Here is a 27,911-nt window from a genome sequence, read left to right as displayed (position 1 = left end):
GAAACACACGCGCGCGCTCGCTCGCCTCGCCTCGCCGGGCAGGCGGCGCGCGTGCACGACGTACGCATCGAATGGTCCGAAAAATTGGCTCCTCACCCTTGCGCAGATGCAGTCTCCTTTTGCAGTTTTGTTTTGCTGCAAATTCGGATTCGTTTTTGTTTTGGAAACGTTCAGAAAAATCCGGTGCGTGCAAACGGCATGGAGTCCGGATAAGTTACGCGCGACTTATCCGGTTCGGTTACGCGCAGTAGAGATCATGCGGGCGCCCTGATCAAGCGACCCTTCTCTATATAAATCGACCCGCCGTCTACACGCAACACACGCGAAATCAATCTAGGGTTTGCCTCCTACTCTGTACTGTGCCGTCGCTCGTAGACTACTCCATCTCGCTCGCCGGCGTGCACCGGCGATCGGGAGAGCAGGTCTCCGGAACCTCTGCCTTCGACGTCCTGCACCGAGAGAAGGCGGCAATAAGGTTTTTGGGAAGCGCTTCGCGCGACTGCTCCCTGTTCGTTCGCGACGGCTCGTCTTCCTCTTCGCTCGCGTGTTTCGTGCCTTCGTAGACGCCTGCGAAAAGTTTCTACCAAGCAGCCGGTCTTTCCGTCAACTCGGTACGTGTTCAATATGTTGCGCATATTTGATCTGTTCATGTTATACTGTGTAGTTTACATGTGTAGATCTAATGATGCGTTCATGCTAGTTTTCATCTGTAATGTCATGATTTATTTATGTAATAGATTAAATCATTATATGCCTATAATCTCAACAGATCCTGCCGGCGTTCTCGGAGCTGGGCAGCACGAGGAAGTCGACGAGCGGGAAGCCGACGCCGAGCGCCAGGCAGGCGGCGACGCAGAGCAGGATCACCCACACCGACGACGCCAGGTCCACCCTCCACCGAGCCTCGGTCGCCTTGTCCATCAGGTCGCGCGCCCACACGTCCGCCATCCCGTACGCCCACCCGTCCGCCATCCCGTACGCCATCAGCTTCCGGTGCTCCTCCTTGTACCGCCTCTCCGCCGCTAGGTCGCTCATGGCCGCTCTTCTTCTTCTTCTTCTTCGTTTTTTTTTTCTTTCTCTGATTCTCTGCGTCGTCGTTTGCTTTTTATTCAGCGAAAACCCAAATCCGGTCGGCCTGATAATTAGTTTCGGATCCGGAGATAATTCCGTTACTGATTAGCCTCTTAATTAACGAACCGATCGGTTCAAATTAAGGATTATCTTTGACCATAATGCGTGCGTCCGCACGCGAGGACCGCCTTTTGATTGATTAATTGATTTCACCATGCATCTTGAATAACTATCACTCGTAACAAAAAGGTGGTATATCAATCAACAATATAAATTATGTATAAAAAAACCCAAAAAACAATACAGAAACAACATCCAGATACGATGCAGATACAATACAGATCCGAATCGGATCGGTACAACGACGAAATAAAATCCGGATACGATGCAGGATTCCAGCCAGCCAGACCTGCGCTTGCTGGTGGTTTCGTGCCGTGATTTTTCTTCTTTTTTCTAAAAAGAAAGAGCGCATCAAACCGGTCGGCCATGATGAACACGGCGGCGCCACCGAAAAACGCGGCCAACAGCAACGACGACGTCTGGAAGTACTTGCAAGTCGGATGGCTGCCGCAAGGCCCGCAAAGCCACTTCTTCAAGAGGAGAGACTGGTGCGCGGCGCGCCACAACGAGATGGTGGCGTCGGGCGCCGTGACGAGCGCGGCGGCGACGGCGGCGCTGCTGGGCTTGCTGGAGGCGGCGGCGCCGCTGGGCTTGCTGGACGACAGCAAGCTCGAGAGGGCGTACATGGAGAAGTACCTGCCGCTGGTGGCGTCGGGCATGTCGGAAGACGACGCGCACACGCTGGTATGCGACATGGCCGAAGCTGACAGCGTCCTCAGGTTCACGTCGCCGGCATGGGGGGTGCTGCTCTGGGCGGCGGCCGCCGTGGCGGCCATCGCCATCTTCGTCCTCCTCGTCGTTCTACCACATATCGTCTGCGACTGCAGCACCAGCGACAGGGTCGTGATGTGTGTCGCCGTGGCCTTCCTCGTGCTGATAATGGCGTACAAGGCCTTGTACCATCTCCGGGAGCGCGCGAGGGCACACGACGCCCTCGCCAAGTCACTGGCCATCTTCCGGGAGGTGACGTCGCGGCCACCGTTGCCAATGCCACCCGTTTGATGAAAGCCCCGGCTAAATAACCTGAAGTCACCATATTAGTTTTTTTTTCTAATGCCACCCGTTTAGTTAGGTACGTTTTTTACACTCGACTATACATGCGGAACAGCTAAATTTCTGTCGACAGAAATCAGAGAGCAAAACTTACTAATTTTCCACTTTTAGATTAGATCTGAGATGACGTCAGGTGGAGAGAAAAAAAAAGTAGCCAACGCATAGCGATACCATTTTTTCCTAGGTTACAATGTAATTATTTTTTTATATTACAATTGCATGTGATAATATTTTTTTAAGTTACAATGTAATTATATTTTATTTATATATAACAATTACGTGTGGTAATATAATTATGAGTGAAGATGTAGTTATATTACTAATATATTATAGTTGTATTTGTAAGTTTTCTAATTCTTAATAGTCTCTCTGGTTTTTAGCTATGCCATAAAATTTAGGCAAAATTGGTTATAGCATCAAAAGTTCAATTTAATAGCACCTAAAGTTCACCTCCCTCTTATTTTTAACCCTTCCATTAATTCTTGATCGGTTTCCATCCGTTTTGATTGCTATTGACCAACCACGCACGTGATATAATGTTTCTACCCCTCACAAGTACAAGTTAAATGTTTTCATGATTTTTTTTCACTATATATAACTCAATGTTTCCCTAGTGGTCAATTGCAATATTTTACTGATCTATTTTTTTTTAAAGATCGGCTGCCCGATTCAAAGATTCTTCCGGTAATCGCATGTTGTTTTAGTTGGGAAAAAAATTAGGTTTGATTGTCACATTGGATATACAGACACACATTTAAAATATTAAACGTAGTATAATAACAAAAAAAAAGATTCCACCAGAAAACTGCGAGATGAATTTATTAAACCTAATTAATCTATCATTAGCAAATGTTTACTGTAGCACTACATTGTTAAATCATAACGCAATTAGACTTAAAAAGTTTGTCTCGCAATTTACACGTAAACTGTGTCATTGATTTTGTTTTGGGAACTAAAGAAGTCCTTTCTTAAAAAAAAAAACCATTGATAAACCTGCCACGTCAGGCCGACCATAGTTTTCTCCGTGTCGACCCCATTGGCGGCGACGCGATGCGTGTCGACCGACCGACCCACCTCACCCCCCGGGGCCCCCACCTCGCCGACCTGACCCGGGCCCGGACGGACGCCGTCCTCGCCATTCCATCTCTCCTCCTCTCCTCCGCTCCGCCCACCAACCCTCCCCTCCTCTCGCCTACTACTAAAATCCACCATCGCCATGCTCCTCGTCAGATCCCACCACCTCCTCCTCCACCGCCACCACCACACCGCCCGCCTCTCCCCGCGCTTCCACCGCCTCCTCCTCCGCCACCCGCCGCCGCTCCCCCGCGCCGCCTCCGCGGCCAGTAGGCTCCGCCCGCCACGCATGTCGTCGGCCTCCTCCTCCAACGCCAGCTCCCCCGCCCCCTCGCCGCCTCCCCCCGTGGTGAGCCCCCGCGCGCTCTATCTCGTGTCCGCGCTGCAGTCATCGAGCTGAGGGAGTGAGATTGGGATTGCTTGGGCGGGTGCCGCACCCAGAATTTTGCTGCTGTGCGTGGTCACCTAGGGCGTTGACTCTAATCCAGTGACCTAATTACCTTTACCAATTGCCTAACGAGGAGCGCTTACTGAGCCTCTATAATCGCATCCTCTGCGAACAATTTGTAGAATTGCAGTGTTCTCTGATTGAATCATGCATCTACCTTGTGCAATTCTTTTTATAAAGCAACCAGGAACACTGATGACTTTATTTAGATTGAACATTTTACGGTACGGGTGCACAGTAGTGGGAAGCAACAAAGAGTGCAATTGATCAGCTAACCAATCCACTCGGAAATCCTATTCCTGTGCCAGCTCTAATTAGCTGTGTATAAGGTCAAAACGATGTTGGCACTGTGCCTTCTGCACTATTGGTGTTGGAAATTGGCCTTTTGTGCTTAGCCTGGCTCTTTGCTTGGTTATTCAGCTAGTGTTTTATCATAATAAATGTAACACTGGATGGCATCGTTGTATCGATTTCCAGTTATTGTACTGATTTAAGTGTTAAGTTGTCATGTTGTTACATACACATTTGATCTCACCTAAGTTTCCCTTCTACAGGTGCCCAAGTCAAAGATACGCTTTTGCCCATCTTGTGGAAGCCCGACAAAACTGGCTATTCCAGATGGAGATGAAAAGATGAGGGCTGTCTGCTCTTCTTGTGGAAGAGTTCACTATGAGAACCCCAAAATGGTATGAACTGTAGAACGAAATTTAGGACCAAAGACCATCTTCGAAGATGCATATGCATTTAGACTTGAGAATTTAGCCACTGTAACTTGCTTGATTCAAATAGAGTTCCAGCTCCTTCGGAGTTCTTCTGTGCATATCTGCTTTGTTTTTTTTTACTACACACATATATCTTTGTTGAAGGCATATATATGTTTAATAGTATGACTTGGCTTTCGTCTTCCATTTTGCCATTAACCTATGTCATATTGATAGGTTGTTGGCTGTCTTGTGGAACATGATAACAAAGTACTCCTTTGCAGAAGAAAGATCGAACCAGCTTATGGCCTTTGGTAAGCTACTTTTATCAACTCCATGCATTTTCTTAAACAGTTCTACTTTACTGGTGTTGTGATACTACTATACTAGAGAACTGGCAGTCTTATCATGCTCCAATTTTACTGTACAAGCTTTATTTTGAGTATGAATATAATAATCAAAATCAATTTAGTACATGCACGCTGTATCCAATTCAGTTTAAAACTGTACAGTTCTTTACATTATAGTGTTAGTTTTTGTTTCACTCTTGCCAATCCAGTTTAAATACACTTCTTTTTTATGTTTAGCACATCAACTGGTGACTGATATGATTCTAATATGTAAAACGGTGTTCCTTTTTCCTATTTTTCTAATGCAACAATGTTGAGATTGCTTTTGTCTCTTCCCAGTCATTTGTAAAGCATAGGCAGTCATTCCCAGTCAATTTTGGTGCTTGTTGTTTGGTCCATAATCCTAATCAAGGTTGCATCAACAGGACTCTTCCTGCTGGTTATTTGGAGGTTGGAGAGTCTGCAGCGGAAGGAGCCTCCCGGGAAACATTGGAGGAAGCTTGTGCAGATGTAGAGATACTTTCACCTTTTGCTCAGTTGGATATTCCACTGATTGGCCAAGTGAGTGAAATTAGCATTGTCAGAGTCTCCATGATAGCTCAATACTCTACTAAGTTGATCTTGTTTGTTATGATGACATGCAGTAGAGTTACATTATTTTCCGAGCAAGATTGAAGACCCCCAACTTCTCACCTGGACCTGAATCGCTAGAATGTGCACTTTTTACCTTGGATGACATACCATTTGATTCTCTAGCATTTTCTTCGATCATTGTCACCTTGAGGATGGTAAACCCGCCTTCCCATACTCAAATCTTTCTGTTCATTCTTCTTTTTTTTTTTTGTCTTCTGATTTTGGCACCACAAGCTCATGAGATGAATTTTGGTTGTTGCAGTATCTTGAAGATGTCAAGTCCGGAAATATCAAATTCCACTACTGCACTATAAACAAAAGGTACGACCACTACCCACTTGTCATTACCATGTCTGACAATCCTGATGGCTATTGCAACTTGCAAGTTTGCTAAACTCAGAATCTTGCTTTAGTTGATTTACCTGCCATCTCTTCAAGCATGCAATAATTTAGTTGTAGTCTCGTAGCCAACTGGCCATCATGTTATGAACTGCTATCAGATCATTTCTGTTTTTTTTTTTTTTGTGTGTGTGTGTGTTAGTAATTAGCAGAAAATGGATTATCTTGCATGCTTGGAGTTCTACAACGGAAGCAATCTCATGGCATCTCGATTATACCTAAAATCCAACTTGTGTTACTATGTTTCAGGATAGGAACTGGTGCTTCAGATCTTCGCAGTTTTGATATTGACAACCACTTGGCTGTGTGAACTTGAGAAGTCTGGTGACTAATCATGTTGCATGATGAGATTAATTTCGGGATATACAGCAGTCATAATCAACACAGCGATCGCATCGGTCATGGATTTGGAACTGTTGTCTGAGTGTCGAATCTCTGTTCAAGCCTTGCATGGCATCTCGCCACACTGGAATAGATTCTAGGCGTTGGAATTGTAAATGTTCGGTTTCTTGAAGTGTTTATTTTAGCCTTCTAGAGATGTTGCTTTTTTTTTCTTTTTCAATTTTTGTGGAAGGACCAGAGGTTGTAACGTGGCATATGCTGGGAATTTCACAGCTTGGATTGAGTGATCCTGCTCGATGTGGATGGTTTATTCCAGTTGCAAAGCGAGTATTTCCTGCAACATGTTACTATACTCTCTTGCCATTCTGCCTGCTGCTCGACCGCTCAGATGACCGTTCGTTCTGAGCGTCTCTCGGTTTCACTCCATATTTCCATTCCGTGGGTGCCCAAGAATGAAATGAAATATCAAATCATCAAACTGATGCAGAATTATGCGTTCTGTGCCCTTCTGAATCTCATGGAAGTATCATTCACAAAGTATCAAGATATTGATGTAGAATTATGCAATCTCATATCCTTCTGAATCACACAGAACTACGGATGGACTAGGCATGTAGCATCAGCAACCACAGGGTATGAAGACGTTGACAGAGGCAGAGGAAAGCACGAGCAGCTGCCAGCCTGCTCAGGCGACAAGGAAACCATGGTCGCTGGCAGACTGACTAGTATGGTTAGATTGCGATTGCGAATTTCAGCTCAACCGCGCAATAGGCCGTGTCGTAATGTGCGACTCGTCGCACATCGACTGCCAAGCTGACGAAGTGGCAATCAGTAGTAAACTCTGAATAGAATTACCAGTAAACTACGAGCTCCCAGCTACAGTGCATGCAAAACTATGGTATTACGAGATCATTTAAGTAAATGAAATACAACGCCCTTGGCACACCAAAAAACAGAAGTACGGATGTGCCAAGATGATTACAATTATTCTGTAATGGGATCATCGAGCCCTGGCTGCCGAATGCACACGACAATTACAAAACGCTCAGCTAAATATATCTGGAAGGTTTCCGTGAGCAGCCTCAAAGATCCTCCGGACCGTTGATGTCCTGAAAGTTATCCAATGGACACTTTGTCAGGTCGAGCATCACAATTCACAAAGGGGAGCTAAGCAGTTGCGAAAGTCAGGTTTATTTAAGAGGTATGGGTATGTTACCTTGTTCTCAAGCACGGCTCCATCTGGGATCTCCAACTTCCCTGACTTGGCGGTGATGGTCACCTTACCCTGTAGATGGCAATGGCGATGAGTTAGCATCACGAAGGCACTTGTCAACAACAGAGGTATCAACTCTCCAATAGGTTTGAGCAAATAGAGACCAAACATGCTTTCCAGATAAGAGAGATTAAAATGATCAAACAACAACGTGGTGCAGCATCTTTTTAATAGCGTCACAGTATCTCAAGAAGTGTCATCAAATCACTAGAGTAGGTTTACCTTGAGTGTAACTCCAGAGCCGAACCAGACATCACCAGAGACCTTCAAGGTGTCAAGCTCGACAATGCTGGGGATTGACTTAAACCGGGCCAGGAAATTGGCAACCTATAGTCATCCAGAACAGGAAAGTTATGATCACAACTCAGCTTTCACTAGTCACTGCTTTCCTGATTTGCTTTTCTTTTCTAGTTAATGCTGCCTTAAAAGTTTCGAATACAAACTGATTTACCTTCTTGAACTCAGGTCCAAGCTCAATCGAAGGGTTTGATGGGTTTGTTCTGGCTGGGTTGCGGATGACAAAGCCATCGACCAAGGTGTACAAATCAGACTGGAGTACGAAAATGAGCTTAGCACAGCTGAATCATGACATCAAATCAACAAAAGCATGGTGAGGAATTTAGATATACCTGTACAAGCAACAAATCAGATGTAGCCTTGACTGGCAGAAATCTCGAGCGGGGAACATTAATGCCAATTGCTTTTTCAAAGAACTAGATAAAGCAAAGGTGTTAGAGCACAGCATTTAAATGATACAAAAAATGGAGCAGCAACCCATCATGTTTCTAGAAGAGTTAAATACCCGAATGGCTGCTCCAGCTGCAGTTTCGAGTTGCAGAACTTTCACACCATCAACTTCCTGTGAATACCAACTGCTTTGGTAAATGCCAATGGACAGAATAGAACGGGGCAGATACACGCAGAACCATAGATGGCATACCTTAGGGTTAGGAATGATTTCCATCTTAAGTGCTTCAGCTTCTACCAGCCTCTTGATGGCCTTCAAGTTCACCCACCTGTTACCAGAAGCTGTTAGCAAGCGAGAAATTCCTAATCAAAGACAGATAGACAGACAGCATAACTTCCTTACAGGTTGTTGGTATTGAAGATCTTGAACTTCTCAATTGACTTGAATTCATTCACCTGGGAAAAAAGAAGACAAGAAAAATAATCATCAGCACTTGCCGCTCATTAATCCAAATAAAACGATATAGTGGAGGGTACGTACATGCTCATCAGGGACTTGAGCAATCTCCAACAGCTGCAAACAAAAAAAATACATGATACCATTCAAAGCTTAGTGATATATATGACTGGAATTAACAGGAACAGACACTAACTGAAAATAATAGGAACAAGATAATAGAGTGGTTTGTTTCAATTTTAACATTGCATTTTGCTAGTTACATAGTAATTTCTGGATACAATTCTTAGCAGACAATTAAATTATGACACCAAGTTGAGAACAAACAAGTACCTGAACTCTCCCTTCGTAAGAGATGAGGGTACCACCTTTAACATCAGCCAATGTTTTAGGAGTAACCTGGAATAAATACAGGAGTTAATTTTCATGTTGTGCATATTCAATAACAATAGTATAGTAACTATTGCTGCATACCTCCATACAGTACTCGTTCTGGTTATGGATCAGGTGGTTTAAGATCTCTGTGATGGTTAAGGATTCAAACTCTGATGGAAGATGAAGTGCATTAATAAGTGATAAAACAGGGGAAAAAACATGTGATTTTGGTCTTCATATTAGGATACTGATGTCAACAATAGCACCCAAGTTGTCCGAGTTCGCGACAAAGACATACTCCTTGCCCTGAGAAGAATGGGAAAATAGGTAAGCACACGAGTATCAATATGCAATAAAGAACTCACATATTTTTAGTCATAGTATTGCATTCATTTTTTATGATTGTTAGCCCCAAAAGGTGATGTCATAGTTTGGTTACTATTTCTTTGGAAAACATGTTGTTTTTATTCCTCTAATTTTCTCAAGTAACAAGATTAATGCAGTTTCACCAAACGTGAAATGACAAAGAAGCTGTCCGTGTGATGAATAATCATAAGCACACATCACACAGCTCAGTGTCTGTATCTTTGGAGTGTGGTGCGTGACTATGTGCGCATGTTTACAACCAATTTCAATCAAGTAGTGATGCTAACAACAATTCCAACATGAAAGGTCAAAGCACTTTAGCTAACCTGTGCCAACAAGGTATCAAGTTTTCCACTGTTATTCAAGGAGGGGAACACATCACCATGGCCTGGGGGATACCTGCACATTCAAAAACTGGTTATTCAGATTTAGGGAGGTTTGATCTGCTACTATAAGTGGTTATAGTCAAATGTATAAACCAAAGCCATTTTGGAATAATCTGAGAATACTAACCAGCCATCCTTGCCAGTCTTCCCCTTGCTTGGAAGTGGCAAGAAGTCTTCAGTAACAATGCGAGGATATTGGCTCTGCATGAAACACGATTATGTTAATTAACAATCACCATGGTGCAAAAATGCGACAAATCAGAAACATAGCACAGAAGCAGCTCTATACCTGGTTGAAAGTGTGAATTTCAATGTTGGAGTTGGAGTACTTCTCAACAATCTTCAGAAAAAAAAAAAAAGCCGTTAGCATGCAAGTTGGCCCAAATACTAAAATCCTAGTACATCTAAAAAAAATTGAAGAGAAATAACAACCTTCTGTGTGTCATCATGAGTGTTGAATGAGTTCATTAGAAGCAAAGGGACATTGCATCCATACTTCTTGTTCAGGGACTGCACAGAGGTAAAACTTGTAAGGCATGTGTTATATAACATATGATTTCCATTTGTCAACAAAAACTCGTCAGTTAAAATAAGTGTACCTCAATTTGAATCACAATAAGGTCTAGAAACGTAAAGCCATTGCGGACTTCAATGACAGACCTGAGGGGCACAGTGAGATATGTTAACCGCTTGCAAACAGTAAAAAACTCAAAGTAGAGCAGAAAATATAAGATTCAAATCATCCCAATGCGGTAAGTTGCAACATATGTACTAGATTCATGTGCAACAGGGTGCAAGCTCACAGAAGTTCAGTAACAGCAAACTGGGGCAAACAAAATCACACAGCAATGACATCATCAATAGCCTTAATGCTTGTTGCTATCAGCTCCTTTAAAAATTAATATGCCATAGATGACTCAATAGATCAGTCCACACAGCAAGCAGATAATGCATATCCTTGTAAGCTATATGGTGCCCTGAACTACGATGGTAATTGTGGATCTAAAACAAAGAAAAGAGAGAACCATAAGACATAACAGACTGATCAGAGAAACAATTTCACTGAATTGCATGTTTGTATCAACATATTGAGGATGTTGGCATGTTGCAATGAGAATGAGCATGCCTAGCAAATATAAATTTGCTCCATTATTAGTGCCTGTACATTAAACGCAGAGGACTCTATACACTATTTTTTGGAGCTGCAACACAGAAAAGCAAGAGCTCTTGAAAGCAACAACAAGAATTTTACAATATTGAGTCCTTCCATATCGTTAACACTGAGAACTCCACTAAGAGACATAGACAGAAGAGCATACATATAATATAATAACATGTAGAATTTAAAAAGGGGCAAGTGGCATTAAAACCAACACATAATTCACACTTTCCCACGATCTGATCAAACACACTGAACAACTTTGAAATGGTTTTGGCAAATTGGTGCATATGCGTGAGCAAGCCTTATAGTTACCAAATTAACAAAGTACAATATCAACATCACTCAAAGCAGGCAACCATACTATAGTATCATTGTAAACGCCACAAGCAGGAGAAAATCTAGTTTGCTTTGTAAGACTTAGTTTATACTGGCTATGAATAGCATGACGGCCATATACGATCTAATCAATCCAACTGGAAGTTCTAAACAGGATGGGATGGAATTGTGCTCACTTGGGACCAGTGCAGCCCATGGTCGTCCCGAGGCCTCCATTGAGCTTGAGCACGACGAGTTTGTCGAGCAGCTTCTTCGTCTCGTTGAGATCTGCACCACATCCACACATCACCACATGATCCAGTGTTCACACACAGTCACTGAACCTCGGATCGGTTCGGAAAAAACCACCACACGAGCATCTCAGATCACCCAATTCACAACGAGACGCTAGTACCTTCGGGAGCAGCCGAGAGCGTGTCGTAGGGAACCACCACCTCGTCGGTCGGGGTCTGGATCTTACTCCACTCGATCTGCTCCGCCTCGCCGCTGCAAAAACCACCACCACCATCACCATCAAAACCCACCGCGGAAGCAGCAAATCAATCGAAGCAAACACTACGGGATCTCACCTGAGGTAGCGCGAAACGAGGCTGATGAACCCGGACTTCTCGTTCTCGCTGCAACAAAAACAACAGCAAAAGAAACACACACACAGAAAAAATCAGCACAAAAAAAATGGGGACGAAACGATCCCGCGGGTAGATCCAGTGGAAGTGGAGTGGGATGAACTCGCACCTGATCTGGTCGAGCTTGTCGGTGGCGGCGCGGAGGCCCTCGAGCTTCACGTCGGCGGCGACCGCCATCTGGCTCGGCGATGCGATTCGAGAGGCTTCGAAAGGACGGGAGGAGATATGTCAGATGAGAGGAGAGGAGTGCGAGCGTTGTGTGTGTGCGAGGAAAATGCAAGCGCGGGTTTCTTATAGGGCGCCGCGGGATTCCGTCCCGTCGCCCACACGCCGTGACGGAATGTTCCGGGATGTGCCGCGGCCGTGACGGCGTTAGGGGGGATCCCGGACACGTGGAGGGCGGGGGACGGTGACGGCCGTTACCGTCGCCGTCTAACTTTTGGCTGCGGGCGCCGGCACCGTCGGCGTCGTGATCGCAGACGGACGGAACGGCGCGAGCTGTTGCAAGTCTGTTGCTGACAGCGTGTCATTGGGCTGCGTGCTTCGTGTGGCCGTCTGTGTAATTAACTCTCTTTCTGTTTCTAATCATGATTATAAGCTGGTTGTTTTTGAAGAAAAAGCAAGTAAAGTCGAATTCAGATTGGTGTATTGTGGTTGGATTTGTGATCTGAATCTGGGTGCTGGAATTGAAACATTAGGCGTTAATTTGGAAATACTGTCAATGTCTTACGACATCTCATGAGAATTAAAAAGTTCGTTAAGGTATTTCAGAGAGAAGGACAGCACGCCACTCTCAAATCGGTCTCCCCGAATTCAACGAAACCACACAGTTCGATCAGGAGGCAACAGAGCTGGTCATCTCTTGTTCTCTGAACTCTGAAGATGCAGTGGTTTGTTTCTCCGAAGCATCTTCCTGCTTGCTCCTCGGTTCGGTGATCCCTGCATAACTGATCGCTTAATTTTTGAGAAGTTTCTGTATTTTCATTGTGTTTGTTGCTACTGATCTTTCGCCATTAAGAATTAATTTCGATTTTACGATGCTTTTCAGGTTTGCATTGCAAGCAAGTACTGTACCCCGGTTGAGCTGCTTTGAAGTTCAGACATGGCATCCTCGCCTCGCTTGCTCAGCTGTCAATTTGCACTTAAATTATTGCATAATGGTTGCACAAAGCACATGTTATCAGTCTGTCGGTGCATCTGATCTGAAAGCTATGTTTAGTCGCAAGAGGAAAAAATACTAATCTGACAGCACAAGATGAACCAAGAAGTTGGCGGAGTTTAGGCGTTGATTATTGTTCACAATCTCATGTGGAGAATCATGTCTGATTGATGCAAACAATCAACTAAAGTGAAAGATTATTCAGACAAGTGTACTCACCTATAGACATTATCGTGGCAATTCCATTCCCAAGATTCCAAGCATTTGAGCACAATGCCCTCTTCTTCCTTGATCCCAGCTGATGACAAGAACAAGATTGCTGCCCTTCTCTCCTGTGATACTTGGTTGAATTTGTTCTTGTTCCGGGTGAGAGATGGGCCATGTGGCCCATGTCATTGCTAAACATGACCGGCAAACTCATGGAACCCATATTGGTGCAGTTCATCTTTGCTATATTCTTTGATACGAAATCTCGCACTGTCTCGTGCGGTTCGTTTCAAAGAAAAAAATTGTTGTGGATGTCCTTTTCATTTCCTTTTAAGTATCAATATTGGCATTTCTTGTCACAAATGCCATTCTTTTGTCAATGTTGACAAGACTGGGAAATGCAATCTTTAGCATGCTTATACACAAACACAGAGGCAAGAGCAACGTGTGGCCGTGTGGATTGACTATTTTTGACCAGGATGTGACAAATTACCGATGCATGGCCGAAAGATCGGAGTCTCCTTTTCTGTGATGCTACCATGATCATTACATTTGAGTTTGTTGATACACCAGTACAGCTGAGCACAAGTGTCATGTTCAAAATTGGAAGGAATTAATCGTGCATTTCTTTTGTGCAATGGAGAGTCGTATTATCTTAGGTTTCAAAAAAAGTGATATTATATTGGTCACCTTTTATGTTGGATCCATGATGGTTGAATGAAGTAGGTAGCTATCTTACCAACACTTTGAATAAATTCTCTTTGAAGGCTACACGTTGCATGCCAAAGAGTGTCGTAGGAATTTTGTAGTGAAATTGGCGTGAGGGCGATGTTTGATTCACTTATACACATTATCATAGGTAACTGTCTTGCATAATGTTCTTTGTGCTTTCCCCTAAATTTTGCATTTAAGTCCATCTAGCACATAAACTTTAAAAAAGGGAATATCCTACCGGTTGAACTTTATAGGACCGTTCATACTATCCCTATAGTGCTTTTTCCTTTTTGGATAGTAATTTTGCGTATTTGATAACTTAGGCTGTGTGTAGAAAAGTTTTGATGTAATGGAAAAATTGGAGGTTTGAATAAATATTTCGGAACTAAACACAGCGTTAAACGAGTGGTATTGAATAACTAATGTAACATATTTACGTCATCAATTCTTATTTCTCAATTTATAACTTACAATAATGTCATACTACTATTATATATGTCGATACATGTTTGTATGCATGTTAACAGAACTGATGTACTCTCTTTGTCTCATTTTTATAGTGACTTATGAATGCTATTTTGAAGTAACATGGTGATATTAAAATGAGGGAGGCTTGTGATTGGTTTGGATAGAAAAGTAGCTATATCATCTGACAAAATCTAAATGATATAAGTAGCTATAATATGGGATGGAGGTAGCAAAAATGGATATGCAATTTAGACAAAAAGGACTACTTTGCAAAATGGGATACCAATGTGTATATCATGTAGTTAAACTCCTAAAAAATATATATGTAATTAGAAAAAAAAACACTTTGCAAAACCACCATAGTGGATTATATGAATATGAATGGAATAAAATTTGGGAGGTTGGATGGATGTTTTTAAAGTTTTGGGTGCTACATGAACTTTTAATCAAGTTCAAGGGTATAATTACCGTTTCAAATAGATGAATGATTATCTGATAATTATTTAAGGGCACAAACAAATCAAACACTGTGAAGTCTACATCGGAGTTATAATAGCTTTCTATTAAATACATACATGGTTTTGTTTTTTTTTAAAAAAAGATACCACATTTAGAACTTACTCCCTCCGTCTCACGGAAAACAAACCTATAACTGAGTATGATATATCATAGTAAAACGAATCTAGACAGAAACTTATCAAGATTCGTTATATTAAGATATGTTACATCTAAATATAAGTTTGTTTTTTTTGGGACCAGGGACATATCCAGATTTCTCACGAGACCCGGGCTAGCACATGGCATTTTGGCCCAAGTTTGAGAATTTGTTGGGCCTGATAATGTTTCTTTCCTGGGCCACGTGGCCTGAGGCCTAAGTCCGTCCCTGTGTGGGACGAAGGGAGTACTCCATAGGAAGCATGTGCATTAAGGCCCTGTTCGAGATAAAAGTTTTAGTTTCTCATGGCACGTATTTTAAACTGCTAAACGATGTGTTTCGTGTAAAAATTTTCTATATAAAAATTATTCTAAAATATCAGATTAATACATTTTTTTCAATTTTGTAATAATTAAAATTCAGTTAATCACAAGTTATTATCACCTTATTTCAAACATAGCCTAATTCTCCAACATTCTATTCCTTGTAAAAGGAAGCGGTCTGCACTAGACCACCTGATGTGAACCATCCTTTGCCTAGGAATAAGGTCACGTTTTTTTTTTCTTATGGGTTATCGTAGATATGCTTCCCAGGCTCTTAAACATTATATTTTGTTGACCTCATCGGTTCGTCATGCTTGGTTAACCCTGTTTAAATCTGATGAAAATAGATATTAAGTGATGCCACACAAACGAGAAAACCATTAGCACAAGGTTAGTTAAGTTTTATTTTTTTTAACTTAAAAATATGTTTATTTGATATTTTAAAGCAATTTATATGTAGAAAGTTTTTACACGGAATACAACGTTAGCATTTCGAAAGTCATGCTAACGAAAACCAAGTTAAAATCCATATCTTAATCAAGTTAGAATATTTAAACTACGTATGCAAAGTCTGTATCTTAGTGCATCAGCACGTACCAACTGGACTAGCCTCGCATTTATAATTTTTATTTTTAAAAAAATCAACGTACTTTATAATTTGTGCTATTTAATCCCTGCATTTTCCATACATGAAATACCATACAAAAATATAATTACCGCTATCTCCGACTATAGTCGTTTGAGAAGGGTCCTAACCATTTGCTCCCATGTATAATTTAGTCGCTATAACTTCATTTAACCTGCTATAGTTGTTTGGGAAGGTCAACCACTAAATATCTTATCCTGCTATTTAAAACACCGATTATAAGTAGGAGTGACAATGTTACACCTAGGGCCTGTTCACTTTGATGCTATTTTAAACCTTACCAAATTTTAGTAAAGTTGCCAAAAAAGTAGCTACATTTAGTTTGCTACCATTTTTTGGCAACTATATAAGAAATTCTACTAAAATTTTGGCATAGTGTAGATGTCGGGCATGAAAGTGAACAGGCCCTAGCGTAGATGTCGGGTGGGATGGTTTGAGCAAAAGAAACATGATGAGTAGAGCTACGCTCATTTGGCATATGCAAATTATTCTTTCGTGCCGTCCTTTTACAATTTTATACGTGTCTTATTACCTGTAACCTTTTGTCAGAGAAGAGAACACGATTGTTTACAGTCACAAATGCATTGTGAAGCTTTTGCAAGTCTTCAGAAATTTAATTTGGTTGACTTACATAGTTAAATTGGAGTACCTAACATGGCCAGCTTAATTCATCTCACAAATAATTTTGGATCAAAGCCTTTTACGCCTTCAAACTACAGAAACGTATTTTACTAACCTCATGGCACCCAACTATGGGCCCACTTGTCATAGATAGAACCCATCCGAAATTTCTAGACCGCGCGCAGACCCGCCACCCAAAAACCCCGGGGCCCACCTGCCATCCACCCAACACGAGCCCACTCCCCGCTCGAATCCCCGCACCCCCGCCACATCCTCACAAAAGAAACACACCTCCCGCCCACCACCACGCCACGTCACCGATCCGCGCAACCCCCACCTCCCCCACTCCCCGCCGTCCATCTCCCATCCAACGGTGGAAAACCAGCAGCACGCGGATCGTGCCCCCCATCGCTTCCCCTAAACCCACGCCTCTATAAAGCCCCGCCCCCACACGCCTCCTCCTCCCCACCTCATCACCACCGCCGCCAACCACTTCTCACCAAGTCAAAGTTTCTTCCTCGCGACCGGCGGCGAGCGGCGGCGGCGGCGATGTCTGGGAGAGGCAAGGGCGGCAAGGGGCTCGGGAAGGGCGGCGCGAAGAGGCACAGGAAGGTGCTGCGCGACAACATCCAGGGGATCACGAAGCCGGCGATCCGGAGGCTGGCGAGGAGGGGCGGCGTGAAGCGCATCTCCGGGCTGATCTACGAGGAGACACGCGGCGTGCTCAAGATCTTCCTCGAGAACGTCATCCGCGACGCCGTCACCTACACGGAGCACGCCCGCCGCAAGACCGTCACCGCCATGGACGTCGTCTACGCGCTCAAGCGCCAGGGCCGCACCCTCTACGGATTCGGCGGCTAGGCGAGGCGATGCGAGGCCACGCGATTGGATAGGGATTCGATTAGTGCCATGTTCTTCAGTTCGTCGTAGTAGCCTAGCCTCTTCTCCTGTAGCTGTTGTTTCATCTCGTCTCCTGTTCCTTCATTAATTAGGGATGTATGAACTACTGGTTCGTTCGTTCGAATGGAATAGGAAATCTGCAGTGATTTACCCTCTAAATTCAGTTGCAATCTCTTGTCGTGCTATGTGAACGTTTTGCAACCTGCATTGTTCTAGTTGGTGACACTGGTTGACCTGTATTGCCCAATTTGTTTTGAGCGATTTTGAAATTTCAAGAGCACGAGCAGTTTCTGATTTGCTCCCTATTTGGATTTTCACGGTCCGATTTTCAGTATTGGCTACCTGATTCGAACCATCGGCCATCGCGAGCACTGAATTTGTGATTTGCCGCTGCGATTTGGGGGGCGGAACCGCGGAAATGCCCATATTCATGTAGGAATCTCCTGAGGTGATGAGGTATTTTGCAATGTGCTTGACGCGGGGTCCAAATTCAGTGCGCGCGATCGGAAATTTGGAACCATCCCGAGCGCTAAATTTATGATTTCCCGCTTGGGTTTTGGAGTTTGAATTTTGGAACACCTAAACTCAGGTTCAGATTATTTGAAGGTGGTTTAAAATTTAATTTCGAAAGAGGACCCATTATTTTCAAAATTATTCAAAGGGGAAGAGGAAGAGACCGCGGGTCAGCGAGTCGGTTTCCAAATTCCAACCCACCGACTCGTCGCCACAGAGCGCAGATGAAGGGGAAGGAGACAAGTCGAAAGCACGGATCTCTCGCCATGGGAGCGGAGGGAAGGGAGAGCAGCCGCGTCGGCGACGATCCCGCTCATCGTCCGGCCGGCGCCGGTGGCGCAGCCCGCTCGCACAGGTACGCGCCCGAAACCTATCCCCACCTCGCCATTTCGTCGAGCACCTGGGAGGCATGGGCTTCTTCCCCCATTGCCGCCGCCGCTGCGCATCCACCAAATGCACCGCTTCTGATGAACATTCGTGGTTGCCTCAGGTATTCGCCTCTGGGATGAGACTACGGGAGAGAAGCGTGTGATCGTGCTGCGGCGCCTGGAGGAGGAGGAGGCATTGGGCATGGCCGCGACGAGCTGCAATCCTTGGGCTGCTCGAGTCCGAGTCCTCACCCTTGGGCCGGAATTCGTGCGGCTGGTCCCTCCGGTATTGATCTGCTTTGCCTTGCTTTGTGACTTTCTCACGCTAGATTTGGGTCTTTTTCTAAAGCTTGATATGATTACCCTTTAATTCGTGACTGGAATTGATGTATGCTCTACTGATTGGACTCTAATCCCTGAAAGCACACACTAATTTTGAGGAAATTACTGCAACTTTAAATTAGTTGGGATAAAAACTTGAAGCAGCTGATTTTCTTTGGTTGAATGCAACATCAGAAATGCTGCATTCGCGAAAAAAAAAATCAGAAATGCTAAGTGGGCATCTTCAAACATATATGATTAAAACACTGTAGTACTGGGCTGGAGTCCGAAAGGTTAGGCTTATATATCTGGGTTTAGTTACCCATACTTATTGCAGTCTCTGGCTCGAGATTAGAGTTGGGGTAGTCGCAATATTAGTTAGTCCAAAGTGAAAAGATTTTTGGGTAAAAGGTGATCTAAATTAAACTCTGAGAATAAAAGATCGCCCAAACAGATACTTACAGCCTGCAACTAGAAAACTGTATCGCGTCAAAAAAAAAAAAAACTAGAAAACTACATGGAAATTGTATCAGGCTTAGGCTGAATAGGTCCTAGCAGCTGTTAGATGTGAGCATGGTTGCCACATTCTTATACTAATTTGTGCAACTTAAGAACCTTGAAACATAAACATTATTACATTGATGGAATTTGCCATTAATAATACCATAACATTTTGTTAGCCCGAATATCAAAATCAATTGATTTTTCAAAACTGAACCATCCTTAACTTTCTTTTATTAGTGATATATGGTGATTGCTTAATCCATATTGGTCACATTGCACATATATCCATAGAATACATGGTGGATATATAAAATTGGATTTCTCCTTTTGTATCATTTCATTAGATGATAGGTACATGTTAATTGAAGATTGAAGTACAAAGTAGCACAATTTTAGATATATTATACACTACTAAAGGAACAAAAGTATAAACCTAATTTAAGAACCAGCATCCAAACTTAAAGTGGTCCTCCTATGCAAAGTGAGAAGTGTCCTTATCAAACATATACAGAAGATACACGCAGTATAACTAATACCGAAATATCTGGTTAGATGAAGTTAACAAGCTGTTTTCTCTCAGTTTTCTAGTTCACTTTAGTTTGTTGGTGCACCATAGATCCTCTGCTATGAATTGCATCCATGAATTGTCTTTATCATTCTCATTTGCTCCCGAGGATTGTCCAGCATCCCCGAAATCTGTAACTTGTTCTTCATTTCCTTTAGCCTGTGATGAACTGCACTCCCCTTTCTTGTCAAATTCACCCAACACCACATTCTTCTTGAAAATCCGACATAGCGCATAGGAGTCCTGTAACTAAAATGATGAAAATGAATAAATGATCTAAATTACTTTATTTCCTTTTGCACAGGTTGGACTTTTCTACATTGGAATCATGGGGAGATTTCAAGTTCAACAATGTGGATGAAGAATTATTTCAGCGCACTAGTGAACCGAAGTAAGGTGCTTCTTTAATTTTCTGTTTACTGATAATATACAGCTGTAATCATACAAAGTTAATGGATTATATGCTTCTACATTCTACGCTTGTTGTTTGCTAATTTACATGTGCATATTTTCAATTTGGATTGAATGTTCATTATCAGTACTAAACAAATTTAGAGTAAAATTCTTGAGGATTCAACTTCAAGTTCGGCAGGGAACAGTATAAAAATTGCAACTTGAATTTATGCTGCTATTGATTTCTCTTAGACCATCAATCATAGGGCTTGTTTAGATTGTAACCAAAATAAACCTTACCAATGCCAAAATTTGGCAAGATGGCAATATTGCCAAAATTTTTTTATGTATTTACCAAATTTGGCAACAAACTAAACGTAGACAATTTTTTTGGTAACTTTACCAAAAAATGGTATGGTTGAAAATAGCATCAATCTGAACAACCCCATAACTTTTGAGCAGTTTTTATTAAGGTAGTTGCTGAATTGCTATTTCAAGATTCCACTTGTTTGAAATCAGACTATGTTTCAGTCACCAATGGTTTTGGTTGAACTCTATGTTTACTTAATATAAATGTCAACAGTTCAACTAATGCAGAGTCTTCGAACACAACTAATGTAAATTTAAGAGTGGACATACAATATGTATCACTATGTGCACTTTGATCTAATTTACAATAAACATGAGATCAGTCCTCATGTTCAGTTATGGTTTTCACTAGTGAGTAAAGTTGGAGGTTGACGGGGAGAATAAAGTGTAAAGCCACCGACACTACACAGGGCCACACTGAAGGATGTCTAAGCTTTAAGGTAGCATCAACATGCAACTGACCTAGATTTTTATACTCTGCATCATGAAACGATGACGCACCTAACCCCTGTACAATCATGTTGTATGATTTCACATCATCGCGACATGAACCAAGAATTGGATGTTAAATTTGTCTTATCAAGAGCACCTAGAAAAGTGAACCATGTGTGACCCCATTAGAGAACTGAGAAAACCTTCTAATGTACTTTGTAAAGTAGCTATGGTCCATGGAAGCAAGGAATACTTTATGGCTACCACTGATGGATATGGGGGAAAAGAAGAGAGAAGAGCCCTAACTTTTCATGCACTCCATGCATAAAGAACGTAGGTTCCCTGAACTAGCAAATATGCCCTAGTTGTTTCTTCTGTATGTTTCTATTGCCAATTTTGTTTTAGCAGGCACATATCTCAAATATTGCATATTATGAAATATGATCACTATTGCATAACATAAATACATACAAATCCTGCTAACTGAGAAGATTGGCTATGCTTGATACTCTGAAATGCAGCCTCAGCTAACCAAGTATAGCAGATACAACTCAAAATGATTTAACTGAGACTAACAGCTGGTGAGGAGGATGGATGAATAACCTGAATCCCCATGGCGTTCTCGCATTCGCTTTCCTCGATGCGGTACTCATGCATCACCCAACTGGTTCTAATCCCCTGAGGAGCTCGACCTTTGTAGTAGACTAGTGTCTTCTTCATACCAATTGACCTGTTCTGGTAGTTGATCCGCCGATCTTTCCCTGTCGATTTCCAGTATCCTGCTCTGGTTGCACGGTTTGTGCGGCATCCATTGGGATACTTTCTATCCCTTGGCCCAAAGAAGTACCACTCGGAGTCTTTACTAGGCAGGAAGGATTTCTCTTTCAAAACAAGAAGACAAATAAAACATCTCGAGCCGAATCAGGATTCAGGAGTGATGATGAGAAGTGAGAACATGGATGAGCAATTAAGTTTTCGGATTACCTTCCAATTCCCAGGGCTCACATTTGTAGAGGTCTACTTCTGGGATTATGTCGAGGTCGATGCTGAGGCCATGGACCTTCCTCTTGAGGTAGTAGTTCACAAGCTCCTCATCAGTTGGATGAAATCTAAAGCCTGGAGGGAGACCAACCGGCGCCATGGCCTCCCAGTTCGCCTCCTCCTTTCTTGCTGATCTTTCTCTTTGTCTTTATCCTTTGTCTTTCCCTTCCGCTTCCGGCGACTGTGCTCTTTAGCTCCTCCGTGAAATGATTCAAAGCCTTCCCTACAAGTAGCTGTGTTTCTCTTTTAAAGATTCTCACACAAACTCTGGAACGTCTTACAGCACCGCAGGATCTTCTTTTTCTTCTCTTTTAAACGAAACGGGCTTTTGTTATGTTTTTTGCTTCTGGATAACACGCTTTTATGATCCTCAATGCTGGTAGATTGTGTGAGGCTGTATTAATGAGAAAGTTGTCACGGCTTCGATCGACGGCCAGCTTGGGCCTTCTGTTAGATTGCATTCTTTTGCACACTGAACTTGTTTTTGTGTCTCACAAGCTTAATCCCTTTGAAGTGTCATAGAGAAGAAGAGGGTTAAAGGCCGTGCTGGGGAGCTATGGCCACATGTCTCTGTGGCTTGGGATTGGCATTGTAAAATAGAAAGTTAGGAAGATAAAAAGAAAAAAGGTTCATCATGCATTCACGAGGCCTTCTAGTGTCAATGATCTTGCATTGCTAGCTATTTAGTCATCTAGATCAGACAAAGCTTTCAACTTTGGATTCTGATAATAGATCAATTGAGAATTATGAATCATCTACATCTTTAGTATTTCATATATGTTTCCAGATGCATAAGCTTCACTATATTCTGTTGAAAGGTACTTCTGATATCGGAAGCAATGGTCTAAATCCTCCCTTTGTTAGATGAAGTACGCGATCAAAAGATCACAATCTCAATACAAGAAGTATGTTGTGTGCACTGCAGCCACATTAGGGGATAACTATGCTCTTGAACCCTAACTTCCTCTTTTTCTTTCCAAAACTTCTCCAGCACTAAAATGATAATGAGACTTGTAAAGAGCCTGCAAGTAGTCTTATCTAATTCTACAGGGAAAGACAGGCATCTCCTTCAGATGCATGTGGTCTAAAGCAGATTTTGTTGCTAAATGTAGATTTGCAAATTACTTTGTAGTTGATATTCCCATGGAAACGGTGATGGTTCAAAGGCGCTGCTAAGTACGTACGATTGACCTGCTGGGCAGTCTGAAGAATTCAGAAGCAACACGCTTGCAGTAAGATTCACAATGAAGACATCAATAAGGTAAAATGCTGAACTTTAGTTTTAACTTGTCTGGTACTAGTGAGATCTGACTCTAGTAAAGAGGATGCAACATTGCATTTCTTTTGCTGAAATATACATAAAAGCGTTCTTCACCATGTGATGAAAGGAAATGCTGTTGCAGCACTTCCAGTAATTTTGTGAAAAATGCAGCCCTAGACTTCCAAGTTCAGAAGGGCACAAAGCTGCTTTGAGCTTATATTTATTGACTTAGGATGGATTCTGAAATGTGAACTTCTGATTGACATTCCAGGGCTACTGCTAAGTGCCAACTGCAAGTGGTGGCTTCTGATCTTGCTTGTGGAACTAGTTTTCCTTCAAAACCATTGTGAATATAATAATTTACGCTTCTTGGTTGGTGTCATTGTTTGCATTACTATGTAATGTAAACTAATTTATTTGGGCCACACCTACCTTCTATATAGTTCTCTGCATACAATATTATTAAATATCAATCTTGTTTCAGCATTTGCAGAAATGTTTGAAATAACAATTTGATTTCTTTTTCAGATACACATTTGATGAAATTTGGAAATATGAACCAGTTTTTCTTCTGAGAATTTTGCAAAATCAGAATGATTTTGGCTATTAATTCTCCACCTTGACTTTTCACTAAAGCTGTGCACTGCCACTTGTATCTCCATGACCAACCTATTGCATGATGAATATGCATTATGCATCCATATTGTATTTTTTTGAACGAAAGGCAGCCATATTGTATTTGGTCTGAATATATCTATCTATCTATCAACTAGTTATATATGCATGGATCTCGTGAGGAAACTCTCCCTTGAGATACAACTAACGAAGATGTCTTTATTTTCAGTGTCTTATATATGCATGTACTAAGACAATCATATCCAGGACAGACGCTAGAGTTGGAGTGGAACAATGCAGATTAAGCAGCCATCTGGTACAACAGGTATACTTTTGTTCAGTTTTCATTGATGTATATAGGCACAAAACAACTATGCAATGGCATAGCTTCACTCTTTTCTCACAAAAAAGGAAGAAGAAGAAGAAAAAGGCTCCACTTAAGAAGCAAGATATTGCACTTGAAGCTCAAGAAGAAAACGCACAAATTTAGAAATAAAAGAAAGAGAGACATCAAAATGCTGGCTGTTCCTATATATATGATCATAACTATAATCCTCCTTATGAACTAAACTCCAGGAAGGACTCCAACAACCTTCAGGCATCAGTCCTCCAACTCCAGCAATACGCTGTGAGTTGAAAACCAAAAGGATAGCTTATTTTTTTGCTTAATCTTACACCTTCAAGACTCCATATACTTATTAATAATAAGCCAGCAGCACAAAAAAAAAAGAACGAAAAAATAATTATCAGGAGAGCATGATGATCCAGCACATGAGCAGAAGCTTGCCCTGGCTTCTCATCAGCCGGCGAGGGCCACGCAGGAGGTGCTCTCCTCGGCGCCGCCGTCGGCGGTGCTGGAGCACCAGGCGTCGTCGGAGATGAACTGCATCCAGGAGTCGTCCTTGTCGGGGTCGTCCTCGGCCTCGGCGTCGGCGTCGGCGCCACCGGAGGTTGATCCGACGGGGACGTCCGGCGGCGACGGCGTCTCGTACTGCTCCTGGCTGCCGCCGCCGCCGCTGGCGAGCAGCTGCTGGCAGGCGCCCTCCAGCAGCGCCATGCTGCACTGCCCCTGCAGCTCCTCCACCTCGGTGCAGATCGCGTTCTTCTTGAAGACCCGGCATAACGCGTAAGTGTCCTGATCATGAGCAACAAATTATATTAAGCTCCATTAACATATGAATTCTCAGTCTTTCCGAAAGTTAATTTAAGCACACCGCCACACTGATGCATGATTATATCTGTACCTATATATCTAGCTTTCTGAGAAATTATGATGTAGATTCATGTGCAATCTTTTGGCAATCAATTGGTCCATTTGGTTCGAGCAAATCAAGCATAAGGTTAATTCTTTAACACACTAGTGTCATAATGGTGTTCTATTAGTTAGGAAAGAGAGATAAGTTAATAAGAGAGAATTAAAGAAGACGGCCAGCCGGGTAGGAAGGGGAGGATGCGAGTATGATGATGGATTCAGCGTGGAATAAAGTGGAAAGCAGGCGACACCGACATGCATGGCCATGAGAGGGAAGAGGCTGGAGATCGAGAAGAAGCTCTTGGCTTTGCTTTGTCTCTGCGCTTTAATGTCTCATGATCAATGCACTGCCCTATTCAGATCAGTGTCTGCTCATCTCAGTATTAAAGGGAGGATTAGTTGTAACTCACACCAAAGAACGCAGCATTACTAGTGCTCCTTAGACCTGGCCTGGCTTTGTGTTTTTCACAGGCCAGTAAGCTAGACTACAGATTTGTCTCATGCATTTGGAGTAGATCATAAAGCAAAGGGATACATGTCACATAACTAGTAGTAGTAGTACACTATTACATCACTTGGAAGTTAGTACTTCTACTGCAGAACAGATGCAAAAAAGTTAAATTTTATTCCCTCCCAGAAATTTTCTTTGTCAAGGGCGAAAGAAAGGGATCAAATTCTCAAAGCCCTAGCTACTATACCCAACCTAGCTTATTATAGCTGACCAATTAGCAGTTTTCCAAGCAATTAATCTAGTAGTAGCTGTCTAGCTAGGATCGTTGCCCTATATCACAGTATGATCATGACCGTGACTGATCATTGATCATGATGAGTGAAATATTCATCAAAGAGATATAGTCAATTTAGCAAATATATTTACATGGTAGATCGATCTATATACACATGTAGTAGCTAAAAACTAAGATGATAGAATATAGATAGATAGATAGATATATACCTGGATGGGCATGGTGTCCTCGCAGTCCTTGTCGTCGAGGCGGTACTCGTGCATGACCCAGTCGGTGCGGACGCCCTGCGGCGCGCGGCCGCGGTAGTAGACCAGCGTCTTCTTCATCCCGATGGCGCGCCCCCCGTGCTGGTGCACCACCCGCCGGTCTTTCCCCGTCGACTTCCAGTACCCCGCCCTCGTCGCCCTGTTCGTCCTGAACCCGTTCGGATACTTCCGATCCCGAGGCCCGAAGAAATACCACTCCGGATCCCTACTCGGCAAGAACGATTTCTCTGCAAATAATTCCATCCATATCATCATCATCATCATCATCGATATCTCATGTCATCGATCATATTAATCAGCATGTGTTCAATTGTTCATCATCAGGATTGATTAATGTGTGTGTATATATATATATATGCAGGCATGCATGATCACTTACCAGCGAGCTCCCATGGCTCGCACTTGTAGAGGTCGACTTCGGGGATGATGTCGAGCTCGATCTTGAGACCGTGGATCTTCCTCTTGAGGTAGTAGTTCACCAATTCCTCGTCCGTCGGGTGGAACCGGAACCCCGGAGGGAGCCCCACCGGCGCCATCAAACGTCGATGTCGGTGGCCGCCGATACGACGACGGCGGCCTCTCCGGCTGCTGGCCGGCCTCCTCCTCCTCCTCCTCCGGCGCCGGCAGCTTTGCCCAAAGACACCTTGCTTCTTCTGCGCTGCTGCTGAGGCCTTTCCCAGCTGCTGCTGCCACCACCCTTATAAGTAGGTTTTTCAAGGCAGCTAATGCTGGGGTAGGAGGCACAGTAGTAGGGACACCGGTCGACATAGTCATCCCTCCCACAAGATTTTGGTCGATCGGATGGCCACCTTTGGCTCCTCTTTTGCAGATTCCCTGATCACCCTCACAAGAAGCTTGAACCTTTTCCATCTCTCTCTCTCACTCACTACTAGTCTACTACTACTCTAGCTAGCTTCTCTCTCTCTCCAACCCCTATTTTGATCAAAATATGTGTCTACGACTACCTCTGATCGACTATAGTGAACCAATGGGGGTTAAATATACTGGCCTCCCTGGCTATGTATAGATACTATGTAATCTAGATCTTATCTTGGGTTTATGAGCTATCAATGGCTCTATCTCTAAGAGTTAAAAGCACTTCTACCAATGTGCTATGCTTGCGCGGTTTTTGCGGATATATGGAGATTGTACGAGATATCTATAAAGTGTAACGCATATATCCCATGGATATCAAAATTTAGATATCATTTATGATCACCATTATTTTGTATCTTGATATAGATGTACATATAGCTTGAAGATTTTATACCAATTAAATATTAGCGTCACGTTTTTTGTACGTATGTTGTAGAAACTGTGGATGGTTTGACGCTTAAAATAGGACATTGGAGTGTTTCATTGCCCAATATACGAAGCATAACACATGCATATATGTTGATTTTCAAATTTGGATATGATTTATGCTCTAGTATTAACTGAAACACATTTATTTTTTATATACTAGAAAAATGCCCGTGCGTTGCAACGGGTGAAGGCTATTTTAATCTTATTGTTGTTCACTGAAATTCACCGTGAGAATACACTTAGCTATATATTTTTCTAGAAAATCATATCAAGTTAGCATGCGAGTTTTTTTTAAAGAGATTTCTTATATGACTCCTTTTGTATTTCCAAAAGCAAACAAACTTAAAACCCGACTCAAATACGGATATGTATTTCCAAAAGCAAACGAACTTAAAAACCGACTCATAT

General features: G+C 42.7%; 4 protein-coding genes and 1 pseudogene across 5 annotated transcripts; 2 read left to right on the top strand and 3 right to left on the bottom strand.

Annotated features, from left to right (window-relative positions):
• The first annotated feature begins 3,395 nt into the window (after positions 1–3,395).
• On the top strand, positions 3,396–6,541 carry LOC127784484 (nudix hydrolase 23, chloroplastic). Its single transcript, XM_052311803.1, has 7 exons — positions 3,396–3,667; positions 4,321–4,452; positions 4,705–4,781; positions 5,243–5,378; positions 5,465–5,605; positions 5,713–5,771; positions 6,099–6,541. Exons 1-7 carry the CDS (start codon positions 3,461–3,463, stop codon positions 6,157–6,159), a joined length of 813 nt encoding a protein of 270 aa, XP_052167763.1. The 5' UTR covers positions 3,396–3,460; the 3' UTR covers positions 6,160–6,541.
• Positions 6,542–7,068: 527 nt separating this feature from the next.
• LOC127784483 (UTP--glucose-1-phosphate uridylyltransferase) lies at positions 7,069–12,127 on the bottom strand. Its single transcript, XM_052311801.1, has 21 exons — positions 11,969–12,127; positions 11,803–11,850; positions 11,628–11,719; positions 11,410–11,500; positions 10,335–10,395; positions 10,168–10,245; positions 10,025–10,075; positions 9,863–9,936; positions 9,676–9,748; positions 9,232–9,289; positions 9,083–9,129; positions 8,942–9,007; positions 8,693–8,725; positions 8,555–8,607; positions 8,405–8,480; positions 8,267–8,323; positions 8,094–8,177; positions 7,916–8,014; positions 7,687–7,791; positions 7,408–7,476; positions 7,069–7,300 (listed from the first exon to the last, which is right to left on the bottom strand). The coding sequence occupies exons 1-21, from the start codon at positions 12,034–12,036 to the stop codon at positions 7,274–7,276; spliced, it is 1,410 nt and encodes a 469-aa protein (XP_052167761.1). The 5' UTR covers positions 12,037–12,127; the 3' UTR covers positions 7,069–7,273.
• A 4,984-nt stretch (positions 12,128–17,111) lies between these two features.
• On the top strand, positions 17,112–17,711 carry LOC127784520 (histone H4). The gene has a single exon (XM_052311845.1). The coding sequence runs from the start codon at positions 17,202–17,204 to the stop codon at positions 17,511–17,513; it is 312 nt and encodes a 103-aa protein (XP_052167805.1). The 5' UTR covers positions 17,112–17,201; the 3' UTR covers positions 17,514–17,711.
• A 1,528-nt stretch (positions 17,712–19,239) lies between these two features.
• On the bottom strand, positions 19,240–23,091 carry LOC127784519 (NAC domain-containing protein 86-like). Of its 2 annotated transcripts, none has more exons than XM_052311844.1 (3): positions 22,002–23,091; positions 21,621–21,898; positions 19,240–20,066 (listed from the first exon to the last, which is right to left on the bottom strand). In XM_052311844.1, the coding sequence occupies exons 1-3, from the start codon at positions 22,156–22,158 to the stop codon at positions 19,848–19,850; spliced, it is 654 nt and encodes a 217-aa protein (XP_052167804.1). In that variant the 5' UTR covers positions 22,159–23,091; the 3' UTR covers positions 19,240–19,847. The 2 variants fall into 2 exon arrangements, with proteins under 2 accessions (XP_052167804.1, XP_052167803.1); XM_052311843.1 differs by having other exon boundaries at positions 19,242–20,072.
• A 1,642-nt stretch (positions 23,092–24,733) lies between these two features.
• Positions 24,734–27,153, bottom strand: LOC127784516 (NAC domain-containing protein 54-like; annotated as a pseudogene).
• Positions 27,154–27,911: the final 758 nt, after the last annotated feature.

This window comes from Oryza glaberrima, chromosome 9 (genome assembly GCF_000147395.1).
Source record: "Oryza glaberrima chromosome 9, OglaRS2, whole genome shotgun sequence".
Taxonomy (NCBI): domain Eukaryota; kingdom Viridiplantae; phylum Streptophyta; class Magnoliopsida; order Poales; family Poaceae; genus Oryza; species Oryza glaberrima.
The sequence above is the reverse complement of the archived record's forward strand: the minus strand, read 5'-3'. Positions and strand labels throughout refer to the sequence as shown.

Coding starts and splice junctions, on each gene's coding strand:
- LOC127784484 (XM_052311803.1), top strand. CDS start 3,461: ATGCTCCTCGTCAGATCCCACCACCTCCTCCTCCACCGCCACCACCAC. Junction 5,379..5,464: donor ATATTCCACTGATTGGCCAA/GTGAGTGAAATT, acceptor GACATGCAGTAG/AGTTACATTATTTTCCGAGC. Junction 5,772..6,098: donor TACTGCACTATAAACAAAAG/GTACGACCACTA, acceptor ACTATGTTTCAG/GATAGGAACTGGTGCTTCAG.
- LOC127784483 (XM_052311801.1), bottom strand. CDS start 12,036: ATGGCGGTCGCCGCCGACGTGAAGCTCGAGGGCCTCCGCGCCGCCACC. Junction 10,246..10,334: donor TTATTGTGATTCAAATTGAG/GTACACTTATTT, acceptor ACCTCTGTGCAG/TCCCTGAACAAGAAGTATGG. Junction 8,015..8,093: donor CTGATTTGTTGCTTGTACAG/GTATATCTAAAT, acceptor TTCGTACTCCAG/TCTGATTTGTACACCTTGGT.
- LOC127784520 (XM_052311845.1), top strand. CDS start 17,202: ATGTCTGGGAGAGGCAAGGGCGGCAAGGGGCTCGGGAAGGGCGGCGCG.
- LOC127784519 (XM_052311843.1), bottom strand. CDS start 22,158: ATGGCGCCGGTTGGTCTCCCTCCAGGCTTTAGATTTCATCCAACTGAT. Junction 21,899..22,001: donor TGAGCCCTGGGAATTGGAAG/GTAATCCGAAAA, acceptor TTGTTTTGAAAG/AGAAATCCTTCCTGCCTAGT. Junction 20,073..21,620: donor AGAACGCCATGGGGATTCAG/GTTATTCATCCA, acceptor TCATCATTTTAG/TTACAGGACTCCTATGCGCT.